The sequence below is a fragment of the Mauremys reevesii genome, linkage group 13 (genome assembly GCF_016161935.1).
Source record: "Mauremys reevesii isolate NIE-2019 linkage group 13, ASM1616193v1, whole genome shotgun sequence".
Lineage (NCBI taxonomy): Eukaryota > Metazoa > Chordata > Testudines > Geoemydidae > Mauremys > Mauremys reevesii.
The window spans coordinates 47,548,300-47,566,143 of record NC_052635.1 but is presented as its reverse complement, the minus strand read 5'-3'; the positions used below and the strand labels follow the sequence as shown (position 1 = coordinate 47,566,143).

At 43.3% G+C, this 17,844-nt stretch overlaps 2 protein-coding genes across 5 annotated transcripts in view; one reads left to right on the top strand and one right to left on the bottom strand.

The window, feature by feature from the left end:
* The window catches only part of NOL4L (nucleolar protein 4 like), a 96,773-nt gene extending 91,010 nt beyond the window's left edge, over positions 1-5,763 (top strand). For both annotated transcript variants that reach the window (XM_039498362.1, XM_039498363.1), the window contains one exon: positions 741-5,763. In XM_039498362.1, the coding sequence (XP_039354296.1) occupies positions 741-940 (200 nt within the window). In that variant the 3' untranslated portion in view covers positions 941-5,763. The remainder of the gene's footprint in view (positions 1-740) is intronic.
* A 3,601-nt stretch (positions 5,764-9,364) lies between these two features.
* The window catches only part of ASXL1 (ASXL transcriptional regulator 1), a 29,094-nt gene continuing 20,614 nt past the window's right edge, over positions 9,365-17,844 (bottom strand). For all 3 annotated transcript variants that reach the window (XM_039499059.1, XM_039499060.1, XM_039499061.1), the window contains 3 exons: positions 16,554-16,659; positions 14,222-14,846; positions 9,365-13,440 (listed from right to left, as the gene is read on the bottom strand). In XM_039499059.1, the coding sequence (XP_039354993.1) occupies positions 10,486-13,440; positions 14,222-14,846; positions 16,554-16,659 (3,686 nt within the window). In that variant the 3' untranslated portion in view covers positions 9,365-10,485. The remainder of the gene's footprint in view (positions 13,441-14,221; positions 14,847-16,553; positions 16,660-17,844) is intronic.

Sequence of the window (17,844 nt, the reverse complement as noted above, 5' to 3'; positions counted from 1 at the left end):
ACTACTTCAAGATGGGAGTGTGGCAGCACCCCCAGCACTCCTAGTTCCAGAACCTATGCCAGGAGCATGAAAATTACGCAACTGACCATCAACAGAAACAGTGAAACCACTCCATGCAACATGCTGTCAAATGCAGAGAAGAACCAGAAACCCAGAACATTGTTTCCTCTAATCCTTAGGTTTCAGGACTCTGAGGAGTCAGTTGGAACAACTGTAGGTACAATATTTGCTCTCAGTTGACTGACCCTTTAAATTTTGTGCTAATTCAGCCAAGCTCCCAAGTGCTTCATTGTGATTCTAGCCCTTGACAAACTGCAGTGAATATATTTTTGTACTATAGGTGCAAAACCCTCTCCCTACTTGCCTGTTTTATTACAGTGTTAAAACAGATGTGTCTGACTTGTGCCTGATCTAACTCCTAGCAGAGCAGAGGGTTAGTCTGACTGGATATAGTATGTTCACAAAATACACAGACACACACACTCTTTGATAAGGGGAACAGAGTCATGGCAGTGTCTCTGTGACAGAGCAGCAGTTGGAAGGTGCCTACAGCTTGACAGTCTGTTCTGTAGGGCTCAAAACTACATACATAATGTAAGATGCAGAGTGTTGTACAAGGGGCTGTGAATCAAAACAGCAGGTGCTGTTGGAATTTTCTCCTGTGAATTTGATGTGCCACTTTGGGGCAGCAACTGTGCCAGTGTCTTTTCCTGAACCTCCCTCTTACTTTTCAATTGCAGGTCCTACTGATCTCAGCATGAAAGGTGGGGCCTCCAGTACAGCCCCTTCTAACAGCACCAGCAGGGGGATGCCAGCTGCTCAGCTCAGCCCCACAGAGATCAGTGCAGTGCGGCAATTGATTGCCGGCTACCGAGAGTCAGCGGCTTTTCTTCTTCGGTCTGCAGATGAACTGGAAAACCTCATTTTACAGCAGAACTGACTCCTGGTGTCTGTGTAGCTCCTGTGGCAGAAGACAATTTACACCCTTTGGAAACAGGCTCCCACTGGTATCCTGCTCAGGACTAACCATCGTCCTCCCACCCAGTAGCTGGTACATTTAGTTTTTAAAAGGTGGAACCCAGAACTGTTTTCTTTCACACTCCGAGCACCTGGGACTTGGGGCACAAGGACACATTTTTGACTCTCTCAACACAGGTGCACCTAGCTGAGCAGAAGCCAAACCTACAGCTTGGATGGGTGGGGGATTTTTTTTAGGGTGGAAGGGAGGCTTGGGGCTGCAGATGTATTTAGAATAACCTTTGTGGACCCCAGCGTTAGAATCCCATCCCCAGATAATTACCTTTCAAGGTCTTAGGTGAGCAGAATTGCATATTTATTGAGAAATGGACCCTCCTCTCCCCTTAGTAATTTATTTTTCTGAAAATGGATTCTTTTGAGTTTGTACAGATTGCCAGTTTTGTGTCCGTCTGATCAGAAGGAATTTATTCCTGTGAAATAACACATTCCAGCTCACTACACTAATGGCTGAGCAGCTACACCTGGGAGCGACCCCTTTCCACAGGGTGCAAGTTTCCCATCTAGCCCTAGAACTTCTAGGCTGCTCGGCCTCCAGCAAGCTTAGGCAGAAGCTGAACAATGAGGGAAGAGTGTCTTGTTAGACCTTTATGCGAAGCAGTCCTGTAGCAGCAGCAATGGGGCCAATATCTCCTGCAGAGACTCAGCAAGCTCAGTAGACCTCCAACTGGAAGGACCTCTCACACTCATTTAGCTCAGTGCAGAGCAAAACAGAAAATATCTGAGAACCACTGTCACGCATTCACCATCCATATTCTACCTCACACTTCATTGTGGGCTTTTTCCAGGACTCACGGGGGTTCTGAACAGTTCACCCCATAATGTGTATGACTATGATGTGCATCCAAGACTGGGTAGCAGACAAGTAGATAACACTGAGGAGTCAAAACTAAGCCAGCAGATGGACAACTGACCCAAGCTGGCTCCCTATTTTGTTCAGAAGAGGACGACGGACATGCACTGCTGATGGACAGCAGCTCACTATCGCAATGGATGATGTCTGACCTCTCCTCAATGAGGAATCCTAGGCTGTCTCCACAAGTATATGTGAAACTAGCGCTGGGGGGAGCAGCAAGAGAACTGTTTAGAGAAACACACGTGAATGATAAAGACTAGCGCAGACTTTTAGGGAGAAAAATAAACTACTTCAGTGAAACAAGCAGCTCATTCCTACTCAAAAGGAAAATTAGGAGACTCTCAGCAGCAGAAAGGGTGGAAATTCTCCCCATGGCCCAGGCGCCCCCCTCATCCCCCCAGTAACAGTCCTGGGAAAAGCTCACAATTCCTAAAGCGTGGGGAAAAATTGGCCTGATTACCATTGCTGTTTCTCCCCAACTCCCACCCTCCCAAAACCCAAAACCAATGCACTTCCCTTTGCTCAGTGCAATACCTACTACCAGTGCTGCTAAAACCAGGGACTTTGCTCGGGCATCAAGATGCTGAGCAGGGCCAAGCAATGCAACATAGTCTGTAGCCATAAAAAGCAGCAGATAATTGCTGCCTAAGAATCGGTGAGAAGAATTCTCACCCTCTCCCTTGTCAGTGCTGGCAGAATTCTTCTCCTGTCCTCCTTTCTAGGGCAAGGACCACAAGCAGCAGCACCAGATAGACTTGAATATTAACATAATATTGATCATTTTAAATGCAGGTGGTTTCCTTCTCCGATGTTAGCTCCTTTTAGACCAATGTATTGAGAACTCACTTCAGTGATGAAGGTTTCTGCTCTGCAGTGGTGGTCCACATTGTTTCCCCCTGCCCCCATCCCCCATACTGCAGAAATAACCATACTAGCACATGGGTTTTAGACTTTCAAGTAGCACAGGTTGGGCTCCAGCCTCAAATAGTTTTTCAAGAACCTTTTTACCAAATTAGTTTCCATTCATACTAGTGGGAAAATGATGCTGGCTAAAAAACGAGGCCCTGTCCCCTTTCGTAGCTGTAACGTAGACCAGACTTCTGTCCCAGCCTGGCCCTAAAAGGAATTAACTAGTGCATTGACCACTTTCCCCAAAGCCTGAACTCTCCCCAGCTGCTGGAGAAAAGGGATTTAATTCCTGCCCGTTTTCTACACTCAGACAGCCCTTGCAGGGAGAAGGTGGTGGTTTTATTGTAAATCAGAGTTGATTCCCCTCATTTCAACATGAGCCAACAAGGTGGTTCTTTGGGAACGTTCTAACATTTTGGTTCTTAGCATATAGAGACAAAATCTGACCAACCTCCAGGGAGTGTGGGTCAGTATCAGAGCACAGAATGACCACGCAGAAGTCCAAATTTCAGGTCCACACTTTCCCCAGCACTTCACGAGCCTGCTTGATTTGTCCACGGCATCCTCCCATACTTTGAATTTATGTAAATATTTATTTTTATGTGTACAATACCATGAAGTAGCAAACCTTTTACAAAATGTTAACCACAGTGATTTGTGAAAGTCTTAATGTTAAAGAGAGGCAGAGACAATCGCTGTCCCAGAATTCTCTATATAAATTACTTAATTGTTGCCTCCACTCCTTTCAAGAGGCCATCAACAACACGTAGCCATAAATTTGCCAGCCAATTAACCAACAAAGGCATTGCCCAGGGGCTTATTATAACAGATCAACATCAGCTACAGTTTGTTTAAAATTGTATTTATGCAACGTCTAGCTGTTTGAACCAGATCACCCTGGAACTCCATGTTTAGTAGCTCTTTGTATTTAAACCACGGGTAGAACACAGTTGAGACTTATGATTGCATAGGAAGGAGGACTGACAGCCTACTCTGTAACATCAACTAATGTTCATAACCTGCAGCTGGATGGTACAAACTCAGATTTCTGAAGCCCTGATGACAGTAGTACTTGTGACAAGTTGTGAAACAAATGGGATCCACTACATATTGGTGTCAGGGAAACTTTTATGTAAACCGCATCTTTAGTCTCTTTGGAGCCATCTCCAGAGAACATCTCAGTGCTCTAACTGATCCTTACTCAATAGTGGTCCTTCTCTACTCAAAGGCCGTTTCACAGCCATCTTTGTAAGTTTTCACTAGATATTAAAGGGTTAGGAATCTCAATTTACGATTCTCAATCAGAAGGAATGAGCAGGAGCAAAATACCCTGGCTTTCCAGGCTTTGTGAGAGACAAAAGGGGAGCACTGGGTTAGCAGATGGTCTGGAAAACCAGTGATGGAGAAGATAAACCTCTCGTCTTAAACATCAACACTACCACTACCACCACCACTTGTACACAGGGAATGCTCAGTTCCCAATGACAGTGTTTCAGCAAGGGGAAGTGTTCACAGGATTCCCAGCAGACGTGACCTGTACCTCCCCACTCAAAGGGCCACCTTCTTCCCACAGGTGGCCATAGGATTTAGTACCAGTCATTTACAAAATGCTGCTTTGAACTCAGAGGGTTAATATACTTTTGATTTGTAATTTTTTGTAAAACTTTTTACAAGGTAGCATAGTATTTCACCAGAATACCAACTACAATCCGTCCATGGTCTGATTTTTATATAATTTAGTGGTGCTTTAGAAACTTTTGTTTGGTTGTTTCAGAGCTGTACAGCTCAGTTCTTCGCCTGTATCTACCTAAGACCAATGTGAACCTTTGTATTTTTGCTCCTAATTTTGGACTCAGTGAAAGTGTACTGTTTACATGTACAGAACTCCCAGCCCCTGTGTGTTCTGCAAGACCTGCTGTTGAAGAGGAAGATGTACCTCACCCAGTTCATCTGCTTAGCAAAGCCACAGAGACACTGACACATACTCAACCACCTTAAAAACACAAACCTGGGATGTGCTGCAAGAGATTTCAGCGTTTGCACAGCCTCACACACTTTTAAGTGATCAATTTGAAAAATAGCTGTAGCTTAAAATTTGAGAGCTGATCTGAGAGGGTGAGGTAACCGTAAACAGCCAGGACCCAAAACAGAAATAGAACCATATGATGGTGCTATTTCATTGCCTTTCCTCCCTGACATCCCAGGCATGAAGGTGAACGCTACTAGCTGACTTTAGGGTTCCAGTTGTCTAGAACAATGCTCAAGCCTCGTGGAGGCCAGGGAGAAGGGGAAAACCCCTCTTTCCTTCAGCACAATTGAATACATTTTTACTGATTCATGATTAAATCATCTAAGATGTCAATTTCAAATAAAAATGCTAGGAGAGTATTCTCTCTAGAGACACCGGAGCTCCTAAATGGAGTAGGAGGCAGCTCGTTTAGAAAGTTAGTACATTGGGGGGGGGGAGGGGGGAGATGTGCGCTCAGATACTGAGCATATGGCACTTAAACCACCATGGAAAGAGAATTCAACTTCTAAGGCGACACTTTATTGCTTAATCAATTGATTAATTTCTAAATGATATTTTTGCAGATAGGCACCTATGCAACTTAATGTGGCTCTTTTAAGCAGATGAGCACTTCCTCCTCAATAAGCTCTATAAAAATTTGTGTTATATACTGTGGATTTTTCCAGTAAGTGTGGCTTAATATTTTAATTCTTAGAATGTGTGTCTATTATATGTGATGCAACTTAATTCTGTTCTGTTTGTGGAATGATTAGCACAGGCCAACTCCCTGTCCCCCTCACTTAACAAAGACCAATGAGCTGTTAATCAAGCTGTTATTTCCATGGTATTACTTGCTAAATGCACTGATTTCATAAGTATGTGGAATCCTTTTTTTCTTTTGAATCTGTATATCATATATAAGACTGAATCTACTTAATAAACACTGTATAACAAACAGGACTCAGACCTCCAGTGTCAAACACAGCTAGGGTCACTTTTACCTCTTGCTTGCAAGGCTTTTTCCACCAACTGAGACATATGCCACCAGCTGTCTCCCGAGTTCCCATTAGAGATCTCAGATTTGCAACCCAGTGTCAGTCTGTGACCTAACACGTGGAAGGTCAGTTTGATTGTTACTGGTAACAAGAACAGATTTCAAATTTAGGTGTTTTAAAAAAACAACAAACAAACAAAGTACCTTCATCACTCAGGTACCTTAAAACAAGCTGTGCTGTTTATTCCTTATCAGCTGCTGCTATTCTTATATTTTAGATAGCTACCTTAATAGTCACTACTGGGACTGTCAAAGCTGGTTTTTGACAAAATGAAATGTTTTGCTAAAAGTATCTGCTTTCATGGAAAAATGTTTGCTTTTCCCAATGAAAAAAAATTTTTTTTTTAATGAAATTCAGTATTGTCTATAAAAAATAGTTTCCTGACCAACTCGGTTAATTACATATATTAAATAAATAAATACTTTGCACTTACATGGTGCCTCTGTACTAAAGGATCTCAAACCACAACAGTTAAACCTCACTAATTCACATCAGTGATCTGGTGACAGAGGCAGAAGGCCTAGGAAAGACAGGTATGACAGCTTTCAAAGAGCCAGATTGTATGCTAAAACAATAATTTCCATTGCCCTACCTTTGATTCCAGAATGGGCAGAGCTTCCCCAGCGACAGGCAAGAAGTTGGCTGACAGACACTTGCAAGGGAGTGACCAGGAGAGCCATTGTGAATGGATGAATATTGTACATTAGTAAGCAGTCTATAAGAAATAGCAAGGAGAGGGCATCCTAAAATGTATTTAACAATTGTATATTAGTTGTAATTATTTATATTTCATAATATATACACTAGTAAACGTGTTCTATTGTGTGTTTTGAAAGTATAATGAAGCCTTAGTAATACTAGACCTCTACTCTTGAGTAGTGAAGAACCATTCTAATTTATAGGGTGTGGGGATTAGCAGGGTCCTACTGTGCATGTATACAAGTGAGTTTTGAGAACAGTTAAAAATACCTGTCATTGTTTCATATCTCCACACCTGCAAATGGTTCTGTTGACTCAAGGAAGTGATGGATTTTGCTGTTACTTCCCAGCTAGTCAGTCATCCCATTACGACAGGATTACACACCGGAGCATTGCTCAGCTGAATGCAAAAGACAAGTCGGAGGTGTTCGTTTTTTTGAAAAGTAAATTCTATTACTAGAAAAACATTATGGAGAAAATATTTAAGTATTCTTCATATTAGACCAATGTGAGCCTCAAACAAAAAAATATTAGGGCTTACCTTAAAACCAACGGTGAGATCTCCCAGATCCCTGCTACTCCAGAGACAGCTAACTCTGCTGCTGTCAGACACTGCACCGTCAGAAAGACAAGCTATTGACTTCTCAGTTTTTCAGCCATTTTCTAAATGGCGAGTTCATGTAGTTTTCACAATTAGATCAAGTTTTTTTTTAAACGGGTGGCCCCATCTAAGCACACCCATACTTCTAGGCCTGCTCAGCTACAAAGAACTTCAACTGACGGCAAAGACAAAAACCAAAACTTGTCCTAAGCAACCACTTGACTTTTCAGAACACAACATTGCCAAAGCATCAGAGTTTAGCGGATATTTAAAGTCAGCGGGTTCCTATCAGAGTTCCATTCCTATTACTGGAAGGATTGCTTTGCTGTTTGACCTGTATGTAAGCATCAGTTCTCTCTCAACACAATGTGCTGTGAGACTAATCTAGAATTTCAAACATGAACCTTCTTTCCCACTTAGAACATGGTGTGTTCTTGTATTAGGCAAGAGCAGCAAAGCTCGGCTATGTTCCTCTTTCCTCCTACAGGCCAGACTGAATCCACTACTGCTAAACACACACACGCAGGAGTGACTTAGGTGCAGGAGCCACCAGAAGACAACACCACTGGGAGCTACTGTAACAGCAGCACTGTTGAATGTAAATCATATCATTAGCTTCCATACTGTCGTATATGTATCTATTCCAAATGTGGCATTAGACGAGTTATCAGATCATTTGCCTTGTTGAAATTCTACTACAGTGAAACCTGGATCTACTGAAGAGAAACAAATGTATTGACAATCTAAGCTTACAGCTAGTTTCAAGTGTTGTAACTGGTACCAAATCATTGCACTGCCTTAAAATCAGCATTTAAAATCCCATTAATCCAACAATTTAACCAGACATTAGAAAAAAATGCCATAAAATAGCAGAGACCATATACCGGCTTAGGAATACTTAAGGAATTCCCTAGGTAGGTTCTACTGCGTGTGATGCATTACCGCCAATATCCGGGAGCAACGCCATCGCAGAAGGGCTTGTACAGCAGTGAACTTTGCTCTGGCAAGAAGTCCAACAACCCAAACTACTTGTTTTGTGCCGTAAGTACTTTTACTTCACTCGGCTCATATATGTTTACTTGCAGTTGATGCAGTATCTTCAGTGACGTTAGTATAAATGGCATACTGACGTTCAGACAAGAATGACAGTCCCTTTTTGATCAGCTCAGTTTAAAAGCTTGTGAGGACACTGCCAAGGCAAAAAGGAAAAACTTTGCCTTGGAAAAACAAGTGTTTTCCCTCAGCCTGGCTATGGCAGGACAACATCAACTGGTAAGTTCTCGAGCCCAGAACACCAAGCCCATTTCAGAAGAAGAGGATCGAAACCACACATGCAAGTTTACAGAATGTTTATTTTTCCAATACCACAAGGGACATACAAGAGCAGGGCCCTGCTGGAGAGCTCTGCAGACCAGACCACCTTCAATTGTACCCTACAGTGGCCCCAAAGGATACAGAGCCAGACTGCCCCAGCTCTGCTTCCTATCTTTGGTAAGTAGGTTTTCACACCATCCCCTCAAGACTTCACTAATACTGCATTTCAATTCACCCCCGTCTCTCTCGCTCCCATTTCACAATATCAAGATGCCACATGGGGTTAGGGGTAAACCATTTCAGAGACGAAGCTTTCTGCAGCCCACAGATTTTACACTCTCTACAGCTCTCAGACAGGGAGGTCTATAATTAAAAAAAAAGCATAGTCAAGAAAGAGGTAGGTAGGAGCTAGGACAGGGGTGGGAGAAAGCTGGTAAGTGAAAATGTAGGTTTGCTTCTTCCCACTTAGAGCAACCCGGTCCTGAGAGGCAATCGCTCAAAGGAGGGTCGGTCCATTTTTCTGCTCGCATCAATTCTGGCTAGGTAAGGGCTTTCACACCTTTGCACTGCAGCTATAAACACTGCTCATGGAGACTCACCAGTTATGACAATGACCAGCAACTGCTATAGAAATATTTTTTAGAAGAGCAAGGAGCAAAATACATCCAGCTCAGAAAATCAGGGCAGGTCATCCTTCAGATTGCACATTGCAGTCTATCTGCCCACAGCAGCGCCATGTAGGCAGAAAGGGAGGCAATCTGAACCAAGTGCGACTCCTTTGCATGTTCAGCCTCAATTTAGGCAGCACAGAATACAGTGGCTTTGACTACAGATGTAGATTAATAACCAACACCACTTTAATGTAATACTGCTGTAGAGCCTGAAAATAAAGAAACAAAAAAACCCTTTTATGTTCTATGTACATTACATCCATTTACAGAATTGGCCAGTACTGTGTACAACATATAAATACATGATCAAACAGATGCATAGAGGATACTTACAAGAATCAAATAATTCACTTTATACATCCAAGAATGAAAAGTTAAAATATATAAAAAAAAAAGGGTGGGGTGGGGGACGACACTGTTTAGAATGTAAAATGACCATCACACACAGATGCACAGCCAGACACTTGCAGGTGCTCAGATGCTGGCATGGCAAGGTTCTCACTGTAGGGCTGTAATATGGGGAGGTTACCGGCCACACTAATGAACTCCTTGGCTTTTCATACAAGTTTGTAGCAACGTTTGGCCAGAAGAGGCAGCCTGGTCCAACAGTTCAGTCAGGTGCACACATTTCCAGAGGCTACACATCTTCCTTCAGTCCAGCAGAAGGCATTGAAGCTGGCAGCCACTACCATTTGCTTCTTTCATTCCCTTAACTGGCTCCATCCAATGCGCCATCACCCATATATGGCTCTTCAGCCACCTGCTGAGTGTTTTACTGGTTACTTGATTCTGCTGTAGCATTCAAAGTACTACACACCACCACCTACAGAGAAGCTTCATGTCCACATTTATTGTACAGTAGTACTTTTTCCACACAGACACGGAACGGAGAGTGGAAGACTGTATTCTGCTCTGCTAAGGCATGGCCAGGACTAACCCAGCTCAGCCCTTAAAAACAGAGAGCACTCTGTTCCAGTTCCTTTGGATGTAAATGTTTCCTTAGAAAAGGTCCATGGATTCCCAGAGCAAACTGCCTCTCAGTCAGGTGGTAGCCTCAGCATGTGTGCCCAGAGCACAAATCAACATTTCCATGATGGTGTTAAGCAGAAGATCACTCCAGTAGGGCACAACCCACAGATAGGGGAGTGTAACTGTGAGTAAGAAGAACAGGTTTTGCACTGTGAATTTTAGTGGGAAGGCAAATCAACTCTCTCACCAAAACTTAAAGTGTAATATTGTCTCTATTATAAACTGAATAATATTTTGTGTACAGGTTTTAGGGTCAGTTATCAAAATACACACACTAAATATACAATTTTTCCGATGGCCATAATTTATTATCTCACCACAAGGCACAATACACAAAGCTTTGAGGGTCCTATACAGTCGTCGTGACAAAATGCCCCACATCCTTTACACATAATCATGGCTTTAAGGCTGCAGGAACATTTCAGCGATATTTCTTCAACACTGCTGCTATCAGCAAACATCTGCACAGAAAGGGACGTATTATGGTTTGCAGCAAAGTTCGCTTTGTGGCTTAGCTGCATCACGCTTCCAGCAAGGCTTCTGGGAAAAGCTGGAGTTGTGTTGGATGAATAATTAAAGCTGGTGGAATGAAGCTGCAGCTTAGAAAGCTTCCCATAAAATGCTTGTTTGATATTGAGCTGAGAGGGGATGGAAGAAGGTTCCAAGGGCTGATTGAGTCCTTTTCCTGGTTCTCTTGGTAACTTGAAAAATGGCAAGTCCATAACAAGGGGAACACTCTGCAAATGCTCCATCAGTTCCACGGGGTTGTGTGCAACATCCTTCCTGTTCTTCACATTACCCTTGGCTGGGCCTCCACAGGCCAGTACATTCTCATTTTTTATTCCTCCTAGGGTGTTTGCATGTTGCTTTGATGGCCAGTCTTCCCTGACAGTTGGTGCTCCTTCTCCAGACGCAGAGCTCTTATTTAGTGGAATCAGCTTGCTGGGGGACGTGGTTCCCATGGTTCCAATGTGCTCCAACGCTCTTGGATGATGCAATCTAGGAGCAGTGTTGCAAGGAAAACCAGAACCAAAGAGCTTTTTGCCCTGGACGCCAACACAATTTTTATTAATTGAGGCTCCACCGATCTGATTTGGACCAAGAGAGGTTACATTTGGAGATAAAAACCTAGGAGCTGCAGGTGGATTTAGCTTTTCAGGGCTTTCACTTGTAATAGTATTTGTTAGTGGATTGTGCTGCGGGACACCATGGACTAGGGGCAACTCTTTTTGATCTTCAAAGCTACAGGAAGACGATGTTCTTTCTCTAGGGCCCAACTCTGTAGGTTTCTGAGGGCCACTCACCATACTTGCCAGTTGGTCTGAGGAGCTCAAGTTAGGGCCAACTTTGGAAAGCTTGTCTGGAACATCAGGCTGGTTCTCCAGGCTTTCTGTTTTGAGCAGTAATAACCCAGAGTTGCACTGTGTTTTCTGAGGATCTCTTAAAGCACTTGGAGAGTGGAAATCATCACTTCTGCTTAGGTCACTTGTATTTATTCCCACATCTTGGGAAGACTCTTGGCCAAAGCAGCAATTGCTACTTCCCTGCACTTGTAATGAGTGGTTTTCTGATGGCCTGTCCAGAAGTGACTCTGTAATTTCCAACTTGATGCTAGCATGTGATACTGGTAGAACCTTTTCCAAAGAAAGGTTCCCCTTAAGTAACTGCATCACCAGAGGGTTGTTGGCTTCAACAGATGATATGGGCCGAGAGGAGCCTGGTGGCTTTTTCGAAGGTTTTTGAGGAAGAGTTGTATTTGGTGCCCATCTCTGAGGCTGAGACACGTTGCTCACCATTGTTACTGACGGCAAGTCCACCATGTATGGGAGACTCTCAGTTTTCACAGAAGAGTCTGATCTAATCCCTTCATCTCTCTCAGTGTTTCGCTTATGGGTGGCATCTCCTTTTCCTGTAGCCTCCTTAAGGTGGACATTCCTGAAACATATATCCACCTCCACATTTTCATCAGTTAGGTCAGCTTCAAAATCTGAAGCGGTATCTGTTGTTTCGCTATGCGTACTCTGGATTTCTTCATCTCCATTTGTCTTAAATCCTTGTCTCTCTCTCAGGCGTTGACATACATTTTCTGTGTTTGCTCCTGATGGCCTCTCCCACAGATGTGGAAGTTTTTCAGAGGTACCTATTCCATTCTGAACAGTTAAACCACCAAGTGAAAAAGGTTTCACCAAAGACCCTTTATTCTGTTCTCCATTCTGTAGTTCACTTTCATGCTGTTTTCCTGTCTGTAGGTGTGTGAAGGCATGTAACTCTGAGCCCATGTTCTCCATTCCAATATTATTTATTTTTGAACCATCATGATCAGTTACACATTTTCCTTTGGGTGGATTTGATCCATTAAATCTAGCTTCAATTTCTGACTCATGTCGTTCTTTACCATCTGATGAGAATTCTGGGGTAAGGCTACAATTATTGGACAAGGTTTCCTTCATAGGAGAACTACAATTCAACTCTATGGGAGTGCCTACATCTTCAATTCTTGGTACAACATTGATATCATCTATGAGATAAACTGCAGATCCCTGTACCTGAGAACAAAACAGACCATTCTCAGGAGGAACTCTGCATTCTTGCTTATTACTCTGCCCTTCCTGAGAGGCAATATGAGGTGTGTTTTCAGTTCTTATGTCATGGAGGCACTGCTCCAAGTTCTCCTCCTGCCTCAGAGAAGCTGCAGTGTCAAAAGATGGCCCAGTCAAAGCATCACCAAGCTGGCTGTTAGCTAAACTGTCAGTATGTTGAGCAACATCTTCTGTTCCACCTGAGATAACATCTGCAGCATGTTCAAGCATGAAGGCTCCCTCACCATTAGGAATGTAGGGGTCCTGTTTTGCAGGTTGACATACATTTATTTTAGCTACCTGCACAGCTACCTCAGCAAAGTTAGTCTTTTCTCCATCTAGATGGAGAGGCGGCAGTAATTGTGTTCGTTGTAAATCTGACGCACATTTTCCATGAGTTCTCTTTGATCTCCTGTACTCTGTATGGCTACTGGATTCTCCTCCACCACCTCCTTTATCGGTGCTGTTCCCTCCTCCTCCTGGCCCACCCCCACCTCCAATGGCAGCTGTAGCGGCCTCTCGCTGGGCTCGGGCTTGCAGAGCACGAGCTTTAATGTCTGCGAGTGTTCTGGCACCAGTTCTGCCCCGACCAGGGGATTCCGTGTTGGGGATGATCCTGGGGCATATCTGGTAAGCGGGCTGACCCTTAACCACCCAGGGTGGTTTGATACGTGAAAGTTGAATCTGAAAAAGAATCAGAAGAGAAGATGTTAATCTAATACTTGATATTCTCAGAGAGCAAAACAGTTTAAATCAGTTCATTGAAATACAATATATTTAGTTTATATTCCTAAAGGAAGTGATTTTTGGCACAGTGATAGTGCTGCTGCCCTTAGCCTCTTGATGAGGTCCTCAAGAGGTTTCTACTCAGGCTCCATATCGTGGTATCTTTTAAAATCCACTTTATAGTGAGATCATCTGTCATTAGCCACCAGACAAGTATTAAACTGATGGCTTAAACACTAGCTGAATCTGGACTCTGGAGAAGACAGAGTTTTGATTTCTGTCAAGCGTGATCCATTCTCACTGAAACGAGTAGGATGGCCTCCTGCTGCCAAAAAGGGCAGAGCTGCAATTCCACCTACAGGGGAGTATAAGCGGTAGACAGGAGGATTCCATCCCACATGGAGGAAGGTGGGGAGTCTACAAGGTTACAATGAGGTGGTTTGAAAATCTTGACTGCATTAGATCATGCCATTGCACTCACAAAACTACAAATGAGCTGTATAATAAAAGAGGCTACTCTGCATTCTTGTACAGGAGACCTTGGAATAATTTTCCATTCTACTCTCTGGCTGTCTAAACAAGACAACACAGTGCAGTAATTAGAGCTTAGCCAGTACTATCAGTGAGAGACACTTCCATTCTCCTCTTTGAACAAGAGGGCATGACATTTTCATATTACTTTGGCGCTACAGGGCACAAAGTCCCTAATGTAATAATTAGATATAAGTGTCTCTCCTACCCGGATGGGTGGGACTTTTGGTTCCTCTTTAGTAGGCTGTGGCTTTTCTGAGTGAACACTTTCAATTGTGTTACGAAAGGACTGACGATCTTCAAGCCGGGGCTTCTTTTCGGGGAAGGAGGTAGAGGCAGCCTCCTCAAAGCATTTCCTTTTCTGGTCCTTTGACTCCCGATCTAAGTTTTCTTGGGGCAAACTGGGAATTCTGTTTACAGATGTAGCTGCAAATGACAGATCTTCCATTTTACTGTGCAGTCTGGAAGCCTCTGGAGAAAACAGCAATTCTGAACTCTCTGGCTTCAATGATGCAGATGAAGAGCCTCTCAGATCTTCTCCTCCCAAATCCACCTCAGCTTTAGTCTCTTTATGGAAGGAGGAATCTGGCCCCACAGACGCAGTCTCTTTGGGGGTCTCAGTCTGGTCGGGCTCGCGTATTTTATACAGGCTCCTCCTTGCTCTGCATCGCAGATCTGGCCGAGAGCGTTTCTTGAAGTGTCCATCTCGCTGACGTGTGGAAGGACCATGCTGTGGCTTTGCTGCTTCTCCCTGAACAGACAACCCAGTCCTGTTCTCAGCATCTTCTTGCACTGAATTCTGCTGTTGTGATTCTTCTCTAGTCAAACCCAACCTGCAAAGCAACCACAGAATTATTTAAAGGCCAGAGCAAGCTTGTTGGGTCTGATTTCATCTCCTGGGAGGGATGTAAATTGTTTATTATTTACAGTACGTACTACCAGGGCAGTACATGGTGCTTTACAGATTACAAAGCAGACACTCATCTCACTCAATCAATCTACCAAGAAATATCTTATGTATTCATTACTGCTGGTAACTGTCACAGGAAATAAGGAAAATGATTAAATGATATCAGGATTTACAATCTAAAACTAATCTGTAATAGATTACAATAGAATACAATCTAAAACTAATCTGGCATAGAGAGTACACTTACAAAGTTTGCAGACAATACCAAACTGGGAGGGGTTGCAAGTGCTTTGGAGGATAGGATTATAATTCAAAATGATCTAGACAAACTGGAGAAATGGTCTGAAGTAAACAGGATAAAATTCAATAAGGACAAAAGCAAAGTCCTCCACTTAGGAAGGAACAATCAGTTGCACACATACAGAATGGGAAATGACTGCCTAAGAAGGAGTCCTGCAGAAAGGGATCTGGGGGTCATAGTGGATCACAAGCTAAATATGAGTCGTCTGTGTAACACTGTTCCAAAAAAAGCAAACATCATTCTGGGATGTATTAGCAGGAGTGTTGTAAGCAAGACATGAGACGCAATTCTTCCGCTCTACTCTGTGCTGATTAGGCCTCATCTGGAGTACTGTGTCTAGTTCTGAGTGCCACATTTCAGGAAAGATGTGGACAAACCGGAGAAAGTCCAGAAAAGAGCAACAAAAATAATTAAAGGTCTAGAAAACATGACCTATGAGGGAAGATTGAAAAAATTGGGTTTGCTTAGTCTGGAAAAGAGAAGACTGAGAGGGAACATGATAACAGTTTACAAGTACATAAATACAGGTTGTTACAAGGAAGAGGGAGAAAAATTGTTCTTCTTAACCTCTGAGGATAGGACAAAAAGCAATGGGCTTAAACTGCAGCAAAGGCGAGTTAGGTTGGACATTAGGAAAAACCACTCTGACAGTTAGGAAGTTAAGAACTGGAATAAATTGCACAGGAAGGTTGTGGAATCTCCATCATTGGAGATTTTTAAGAGCGGGTTAGACAAGCACCTGTCAGGGATGGTCTAGATCAGGGATCGGCAACCTTTGGCACACGGCACGCCAGAGTAAGCACCCTGGTGGGCCAGGCCAGTTTGTTTACCTGCCGCGTCTGCAGGTTCACTGCTCCAGGCCAATGGGGGCTGCGGGAAGCAGTGTGGGACCAGGGATGTGCTGGGCGCCGCTTCCCACCGCCCCCATTGGCCTGGAGCAGCAAATCATGGCCAGTGGGAGCCACAATTGGCCGAACCTGTGGACGCGGCAGGTAACAAACAGGCCCGGCCCACCAGGGTGCTTACCCTGGCAAGCCGCATGCCAAAGGTTGCCAATCCCTGGTCTAGATAATACTTAGTCCTGCCATGAGTGCAGGGGACTGGACTAGACGACCACTCGAGGTCCCTTCCTGTCCTATAATTCTAATATTACTAGTCTTGGAAACAAAAAGAATTCAATTTTAGGTATTCCATTGCAGTGATAATCTCCAAAAAGAGTTGCTGCTAATAATGGAGTTGCTTCTTCTCAGAGAGCAGCTAGCTACCAAAGGGAAGTTCCCTATCCACCTGACTTGAATAAAACAAGACCAATGAGGTAACATTCCTTACTTTTGTCCATAGTAGTCTTCAAAGAACTTCTCTTTCCACTGTTCCACCTTCTTCTCTTTCTCCATTTCCTGTCGTATTCTAACCTGCATCTCATGAGTGAATTCACCTGCAGAGAAACAAGCAAATGCAAGTTTCATTACTATCCAAAGCCAGCTCACCAGTTCCACAGCACTCAGAGCATGCATAGTACACATTCTGTGCTTGTTAGAGAGTACATTTTCTATCCTTTGAAATTCTAGATATCCTGATGGGATATTCTGGCATGTTAAATACTGCTAGTGGTCAAAGCACCAAATCACCTATTTAAGGGGGAAAAAATCAGGCCCCTCTGTCCTCTCCAGAGTGATACTCAGCTGTGACCAAACACTTATGCAACTGACAGCAAGTGTCCCCACCCCTATGGTGAAACTCTGGCCTCAAGTCAATGGCAAAATTTCCACTGACTCCCGTGGAGCCAGGATTTCACCCCTAGAGATTAACTATATTGAAAGAAATGACCCTCATCTGACCATATTAAGTAACATTAAAAATCAAAAGAAAACTTGATGATTCAGGGGCCTGTGTACACTACCCCATTCAGACAACAGGGATGTGAATAGCAGTGTGCATCAATGTGCTATGCCGTAACTCCCCTCTGTGGACAGTGATGGCATGAACTAAAAGTTTCCTAGTTGCATGAATGCAGTTCTGTTTAAGAAGACAACATTAATGTGAACTAGGAACCATTTAGTTCATGCCCTCACTGTCCACACGGGGGAAATACAATGCAGCACTTTGGTGCTCACTGTTATTCACAACCCTGTAGTCCCTTGAAGTGCAGTGTAGACTCAGCCACAGAATCCTTCCTTGTACTTGTGCAAGAAATTCTAAATCTTTCATTCCTTTAAAAAAAGGTTTCTAGCCCTCAGAGTTGTACAGAAAACCTTCAAAATGTAAAATGAGTGTAACCAATGAAGGGATGTCTCTCTCCCTGAGAATTCAGAGAGCCTGAAACAATAGCTTTGAGCGGTGTGAAATTCTTGCGCTCATCACATTAGAGATGAATTCTGACATTGAAAATGTACAAGCAATGTTAATTACATTAACTATAAAAAACAGCAGCAGGGATACTGTATTGCATGTATTATTCATGTTTATACTTAACTCAATAAGTTTCCATTTTGAAATTTACCAGAAGCTGCCACACAATTTACATCCATATCAGAGAAACCAGGGAGCTTACTACAAAATTGGTGTCCAATTTGCCATAGAGTACATAGGTAGTTGGACTGGGATATTACCACCAATGGAT